Raw genomic sequence first — 8,107 nt, forward strand, 5'->3', positions numbered from 1 at the left:
ACAGGTTTAAAATCTAAAAAACAGGAACAGAGCACAATTTAAAAAACAGAGGAACTCAGAACACCTGTCTCAGCAAGGCAAGGTGGAAGAATTTCTTAATAATTTCACCTGAACATGCTTAAGTCTGGAGAAGTAATAATGTGAAAATTAATGCAATCCAAGCAAAAAATGAACTCCAAGGTGATAATCACTGCTGTTTCTGGAACATTCCCTTTAATGTGTGTAAAGAGTAGAGCATACATTACTCCTTGGGACAGCTTACATGCTATTGTTGATTTGGTTTTCATTCAAAAGAGAGAACTCACCTGACAAGTGCATGTTCCATTCCCAGCCATGCCCTGCGAGCAGCGTCCTCTCCCATTGCAGGGTGATGCAGCTCCCCCTGGACATGCTGGAAATGACAATGTTTGAGCCATCAGCCACCCTGCTGTGACCCTTGTGCTCCCCTTGCACACAGGTGACTGACCACCTTGGCAGCTGCAGGGTTTTGGGCTAAACAAGGACTCTGTCTTGCAGCTGCCTGAATCTCCTCGCTGGAATCTTAGCATCAGCAGAGACCACCACCCTTTCCTGTCTGGGAATTAAGGCTGTGTGTGGAAACCCACAGGAAATATTTCTCTGTCTGCTCTGGGGTGCCCTGACTCCCAAGGGAGCACTGACTTTGACCCTCATTCATGGAGAACGTTTCCTACACTTCAAGATAGATTGGAACCCACAAAAGTGTGAAATAGGTTATAGAGAGCAGTGTAGGTGCATCAGTTGGTGAGAAATTTAGGTTTTGGGATTTTTAGTATGTTGTGGATGGGAGCAATATGGAAGGCACAGGGTGTCATCCTGGGTTTCTTCTTCATGCTTCTTCTTCCTTCTTCATGGGTTTGGGTGGCATTTTGTAATTGGGCAGAAAAGTCTGCATTGCAGATCTGTGGGATCAGTTATTGGTTTATAATTGATATTGGGTTATAAAATGGGAAATAATCTTGGTGTCAGCTCTTAATTGGATAGTTTAGTCTTAAAAGACCTTGCACCAAGGGATTGTTGGCCATTTGGTTCCTTGCTGCCAATCTCACTGTAGTCAGACTGTTTTACTGATAAGAAATAATTAGCACTTGAATCTGAACATGAACTACCATCTCAAGTGCCTTCAGTCCAGAGAAACCGACAACTGGTACCCCCACAACTGTGGTCAAAGGATTGAACAAAAAATAATTCTCTTATTCTAAAGTACCACATGGTTTTGCTCCTGCTGATCCCCCTCTGTCTGCACCACCCTAAGCTGTTGACTTTTCTGACACAAGTGGAGCTTGCCTGAACACTCCTGTGTGTTGATGTAACTCTGATGGATTGATAGTTTCCTCTCAGGATTTTATTTTATATTATACCCTAAGTTAGGGTATAATAAGCCTTGTTTCCCTCCCACCAAAAATTGCATTTTCTTTACATGGGAAATTTTCCCTGCTACCTTCATAAGACTGTGATAATTGATTCAAATAATATTGGAAATTGAAATCTCTAGATATCTCACAACCAAATCCTGTCCAAGGGGCTGTGGTCAGTAATCAAACTTGTGTGCCAAAGGTGTGTTATGCTCTTCAGTACCTCTGGTCCTAAAACCATGGTTACAGGCAGCAGTACAGAAGGTGAGACAGTCTGAACAAAAGCCCCAGACAGCAGGATGAGATAAGAAAAAAAATAACCATATTTATAATAAAAATAAAAATCTTGAATTGTTTTGTCTAAAATGTTTCAAGATTCAAATATTTACTGAAAGATTTCCTACAGGAAATGTATATTACAGTGGTTTTTAGTCAGATCATGGTATAATTCCTATGAAAAGTTACTTTAAAATTGTTAACAAAGCAGGTTTTAGTTTTACCCTTGGCATTCATTCACTCCTTGTCTTCACTGCATCTTGTCTCTTGCTTTGATACCAGCACCAAGGGACAGCTTTATCAGCAGTGAGGTAAATTACAGATTGTTGAACAAGTTTGGCCAGGCAGATAAAGAGTTTGATGCAAGCAGCAGGGCCACAGGAGGCAGTGCTGGGACACTGGAGCTGGGCTGGCACAGTCCCCTGCTGCCACCCTGGGGAGAGGCCAGACCTTTGCTTTTATTGAGGATGTTTCTTGAAAAGCAGTAAGAAAGAGATGCTCTTGCTTATCTCTTAACAGTGTAGAGGACAAATCTTTGAATCTAGGCCAAAAGAACCTAAATCTATCAGCATTTTTCCCCTTCATGGACTTAAATTCAGCACTTTCCAAGTGTTATTGAATAGAGCCTCTTAAAATACTTCCCTTCACCTCACTCCCTGTGAGGCTGAAGCAGTGAGTAGTACTTGAAAAGAAGTATTTTGAACCATATAATTTGATAGTATTACATTTATTATCTTTCCTCTTGGCCTTTATTTTTCTTTGAACATCCCCCATCCCCCCCCCTTTATTCTCACAGTCCTTTCTGCTCAGTTGGTCATGCCATACACCTTTCAGGCTTTTTTTAGGAGTCATGGAAATATCTGCCCAGAATGGGAATCTGTGCAGGGGTAGGAAGCAGCTCCTGCTGCACCTGAGCTCCTCCAGCTGTAATACCTGTGGCTGGATGATAGTATTGAAAGGCTGTGCTCTTTCCCCCTGGATCTTTTCAGATCCTCTGCTTTTCTCTTTTTGACTTTATGGCCTTTTGCAGAGGGATTGGAGTGCAGCTGGGTAGCTTGGTGTGCTTTGTGGGGAGGGAAGGGGACAAAAGATCTTTCATTCACACTGTGTGTTTCAGCATCTGCTATCATTTAAGGAAGTCAGAGTGCTGTCTAAGACCTAATTTTGTCCTTGCCATCAAATGATAAATGTAAAGCAAGCCCCTAGTCAGGGATTTTTGCTCAGCCTCAGGAAGGACTGTCTTTCCTCCAAATATTTCAACTTGTGCCATATTCTATTACAGAGGTTGTGATAACATGGAGATAACTATATTTTTCCCTCCAAATGAAGGCAGAAACAATGCTGAGACCTTGATTCTTTGCTTTTTGGGGTCAGGAAGTTTGTCCAAAGGAAGAGAGGGCTTCCTTGCCTTGGCAGCCTCCTCCACACAGTGGGGCAGGCAGGGCTCTGACTCTGGGGCAGGGCCTCTGATGTCCCTCCAGAATTACTGATGTCCCTCCAGAAATACTGTGTGGCTGCCCAGAGCACCCTGATCACAGCAGGATGAGCTCCTGGGCTGCATTTGGAGGTGGGGAGGTTAAACCACCCCAAAGTGACTCTCTTCAGGAGACATAACCACACGCTGTGCACTCAGCTCTTTGCCTGGCTTTTCCCTTGAAGCTGCTTTCCTCTAGTAGATAAATCAATGATGTGACTTATCCATTTATCTGCTATTTGCCTTTATAGATAAATCTCTTGTGTTTAAATAACAGCTTGGGCTAAAATTATAATTTTTTTTAAAAAATCTGTTTTGTGGACAGACATGGAAACAGACCTTGAGGCCATTAAATAAAGGAGGAAATACTCTGGCTGGGTAGGGAAACTTTCCCTGTGGGTCTGGATGCCCATCTTGGTAGCCTGAGATTTGATGCATCTGTGGAGATGCTGAAAAGCTTTTCCTGAGAAAAGGGGCAGCAGGAGGGGAGGCACTCCTCATTCCCTTGCTTCAGCATTCACAGGCAGTTAAAGAAATAGTTTCAAGTTGAGCTAAAAGAAAAGATCCTCCCTGCATCACAAAATCAAGAATTGAAGGGATTTGGAAATATTTCAGGTGCAGATGAAGATGATTTTGACCTAAAATGAAACATTTAATTTGTGGTTGTAAAATCTTAAGTTTTAAAATCCATTTTGGTGGCCTTTCTGAGTGAAATAATTTTGCAGGCATTGACTGCAATGATTTGTTTTGAAAATCTCAAAATCTAGGAGGTTTTCTGAGGGTCTCTTTTCCAGGCTCTTTTTTCTGAGTCTCTTTTTCACTTTTCTATGAATTTTTCATTGTAAATTAAAAGCTGAATTTTAGCTGAAATTTTAGCTGCATTTTAGCTGAAAACTGCTATTTATTTCTACTTTCATAACAAGCTTGGAGGAACAAACTTCTCACAGCAATATTTTGCAAAAAGAAGAAAAGTTGCTGCTTTATTTCTGTTTAAATTCTGTATGAAAATAAAACCCCAAAGCCCAAAACAACTCACCCATGCAGTCTGGGCCCCAGTGTCCCTGACAGCACTCAGGTTGCTCAAATTCCTTCACACAACGGTGCCGACAGCCCGAAAAAGAAAGTGTGTGTGTTTTAGTTTCCAGGTAATACCTGTGGGGGAAAAAAAATTTAGAGTTGTTTTAAAATACTTAAAAACCTCCTATGGAGGGGGAAATGAAATTTTTAAGTTCTTCTCCTTTCAGTGGCAGACAAGAGAACTTTAAGCTTGGTTGCATTGATGTACCTTTTTTCTTCTTCATTAAAACATGCAGTGGATGTCAAAGTCTAAAAAGATCCTTGGAGCTGTTTCTTTTGAACGCTGTATTTATCTTCCCACCCCCAGCCTAAATGCAGTCCATTTCTCTAATTTTTTATTTGAAACAGTATTTTAAAACTTGTTTAATATCAAGTTTCTTTAAATTCTAAGTAAGCTGAAAATAATTTTTCTCTAAAGTAGTTGTATTTTCTATGCTTCTTTTCCCCAATTGGAATGGCAAGATGTCAAATTGGTATTGAGATATCTCTTCTTGCCCTTCATCCCCACAACTCCCTGATCTAGAAGTGTGAAAAATACTTTATTTATATGATATAGAATATTAACACCTAAATATAGTATGTAAATTTATATTTTTGTATCATTCATATCAAGTATGCAGAATAAATATAGCAGAGACTATGATTCTATTCAAGAGAAAATCTGTTAGACCATCAATAGCAATGTTTATTTTCCTCTTCTATCACTTGCTGTTTAACTTCAAGCATCAAACACCCTGAATGCACCTTGAGTTCTGGAGTTGGTGAAGCCAATGGTAAATGTTCCATAAGAAAATTGCACAGACTAGAGAATTTTTTGTGTATTAATATTTTATAATATTAGAAACAATATTAATATTTTATAATATTAGACAATATTTATAGTTTTATAATACTAGAAACAGTATTAATATTAATTAATATCAGAAAACTAAAAATAAATATAATATTAATATTTATAATATAAATGCACTATTAGAATAATTAATATTAATGAATATTACTATTATTGAATATTAATATTGATGAATAGTAATATCAGTAAAATAAATACAATATTAGAAGAATTAAAATATCAATATAAGTAAATAAAAACGAATTAAAATATCAATATAAACAAATACAATATTAGAAATAATAATATTAATTAATATTAATTAATATTAAAAACAGTATTAATGAGAAAAGCTCTGGCAGAGGAGATACCTGCAGTCTGGTGTCCCAGTCCCATTGGTAATTTTGGTGTAACCAGCAGGGCACTGGGTGTCAAGGTTTGAAGAGCAAGGCACACATTTTGTTTTCATTCTAATGAGCAGCTTTTGGTCACATTTGTTCTTCACCTGCAATAGGAGCAGAATAATTAACAAGAAGGAAAAACACTACCCCAAGTGACATTGCTGAAAAATGACAAGTTTAACTCAGCTTTGTGCTCACTCAGATCTTTTCTGTTCAGCAGGAGCTCCTTGTTTTGGAACTAAACTAGGAAATAGACCACACATTAGAGCTTTTCCTGCACAAAATATGTCCAACCACTGCAGGATAAACCCTTCTAAGTGTAATATTTTTCCTAACAGTGCTTTATCAACAAATGCTAAGTTTGTCAGACTTAAAAGACAAATTACAGAGACAGCATCAGCCTAGGGAGTGTTAGTTCCAAAGCTGCTGACAAGTGCCTTGCCCTACTAAGGCAAAATTAAACAAGGTGTGGAGGAGGCAAAATTAAATCAGCACCACCATACTGATCTAAAGGGCTATGGCTGGTATTTTCAGATTGGTGTCAAAGAATGGCATCTTGCTTTGCATTCAGATCTGGTGGAGATTTTGGGCCTGACCCCACTACAGCACTCAGAGAAGAGCAGCCCCATATTTTGTTTTGTTTTAACCTGTTTTTATGTGTTGATTTTAAAGCAGTAAGTCTTTGCTGAACTACATCTAATGTTGCCTTCATCTTCTTCTTGTTGGTATTTGTAGAAGTAAGTTCCCCATTCACAAATGGTGAAAAATGACCTAATTCAGAGTATGATTTTTAAAAACCAACAGCATAACCCTGTGCAGCCCAGACCTTCTGGGCACTCATGGGATGCTGCAGCCTCTGCAGAACCTCACAGCAGCTCTGGGAGGTACCCAGGCATCTTGGGCAGGAATTCCACAAGTCCCATGGTGGTTCTGGATGAAGCCCTCACTCAGTTTTACAGCTGGGCACTTCAGCAGCAAAGTGTGTGAGGATGTATCACAGACACTGATAAGGAGATTTAACTCCATAACCTCAGAGCCACTATATGTGATTGCCATCACCCACATAAAACCACATTTCATCATCTATTTAGTTGTCAAATTTTAGTTTTCAGAAGTGCACTGTTGAAACCTGACCTGGGTTGAAACATTGAAATATTTGAAATCTTTTTGTTGTGTAGATGCTTTTCAGGTGTCTTTGAAGTAAACATGTGACCTTTTCCCAGATGAGTGTATAAAGTGAACACAGCTTGAAAAGAAATTTGGTTGTCATCCTAAAGGCACTCCATCAAATTTTCATTTTTGGAACAATAAAATTAATTGGGTGTTTTGAAAAGGAAAAATTTAAATAAAAATAACTTATGCCCTTTCTCTACCACCAGCTGTAAAACCCTATTTGTTTTGGAATGGGAACATTATTTCTACTTTCTCCCAATTCCTCATTTTCCATTTTTGTTTTTAGAGAAAATGGAAGAAAGTTGACTTTTTAGTGACTCTTCTTTTAGTGACTCTTCTTTTAGTTTTCTTTTTTTTTTAAGAAAAACATATTTCCCAGTACTTTTTGTACATTTCAGTATGTTTCCATTTAAAAACTGCAACCAAGCAACAACAATAGCAACAAAACACCTGAGTGTGTTCTCCCTTCCAATTCCTCTCTATCTTTTTATTTCCTTTTCTAAATCTGTTCTGCCTTTCTTCAAGGGTGATGAAAACAGATGTTGTGAAATTCCACAGATTCACAGTATTTGTACATGACAAATGCACCACTTCCCCAAACGTCTACAAACCCTTTAATTATGTTTATAACTTTGTGTTTTTACTTTACATAGCTCAATTTGATTTTTATCCCTTACCTGTCTAAAATAGCTTTTCCTCCTTTTAGCTAGAATTATAAAAATTTATAATTTTTGCTATAGAAAAATTTCTGCTTTCATCTTTTGACTTACCAGAAATCCCAATCAATTTCTTTTGATCAATGCATCATTTACAGTCTTTTACCACATATGCCAATTTTAGAGACTTTTTCAGTGTACTCATGCTATATCATTTTAGCCAAATTCTCATACAGAAAAAACAGATACATTTCTGTTATTTCAGAGGAATTACTGAATTACAGATCTCTCAGGTTATAATCCATTGTCATATCCACCAGTGACTGTTAAAGTGGGTTTTTCTGCCATAAGATACAGTATCTGATAACCGTTCTCTCTATAACACAGAGTAATACAGACAAATAATTATCCAATATGTAAAAAGCTGCTTCTTACCTCATCTTGGACTTGTGATGTCAAACAGAGTTTCATTGCAACCAAAAAAGCAAAAAAGAATAAAAACCCTGGACTTTTTTCCATTGTGAACTGGACTTTTTTCTTTCAGAGCCGTCCAAGGATGAAAATTCAAATTTTGACATGAAATGATTGTTAGAGGTGCTGTTTTTTCTGCATTCTCAGGCAAATACTTTTAGCAGGGCTCCTGTCTTCCCCAAGGTAAATGAGTGAAGGATAAGGCATGCAGAGCTTGGCTAGGCAGGAGAGATTCCAAAATGCAGGGAATTTGCTGAAAGCTTTCACTGGAAAGCTGAATAAAGCCTCCCTCACTGAATGACAGGATATCCTGACAGGGCTCCCATCATTTATTCCTCTCTCTGGAGCTGCTGACAGTACAAACCCAAGGACAC

The 8,107-nt window shown here is 38.2% G+C and overlaps 1 protein-coding gene across 1 annotated transcript in view; it reads right to left on the minus strand.

Moving 5' to 3' along the window:
• The window catches only part of STAB2 (stabilin 2), a 79,936-nt gene extending 72,122 nt beyond the window's left edge, over positions 1-7,814 (minus strand). Inside the window, exons 1-4 of the mRNA XM_058022797.1 lie at positions 7,698-7,814; positions 5,404-5,537; positions 4,160-4,275; positions 306-391 (exon numbers count right to left, since the gene is read on the minus strand). Of these exons, the coding sequence (XP_057878780.1) occupies positions 306-391; positions 4,160-4,275; positions 5,404-5,537; positions 7,698-7,781 (420 nt within the window). The 5' untranslated portion in view covers positions 7,782-7,814. The remainder of the gene's footprint in view (positions 1-305; positions 392-4,159; positions 4,276-5,403; positions 5,538-7,697) is intronic.
• Positions 7,815-8,107: the final 293 nt, after the last annotated feature.

This window comes from Melospiza georgiana, chromosome 4, assembly GCF_028018845.1.
Source record: "Melospiza georgiana isolate bMelGeo1 chromosome 4, bMelGeo1.pri, whole genome shotgun sequence".
NCBI classification, from domain to species: Eukaryota; Metazoa; Chordata; class Aves; order Passeriformes; family Passerellidae; genus Melospiza; species Melospiza georgiana.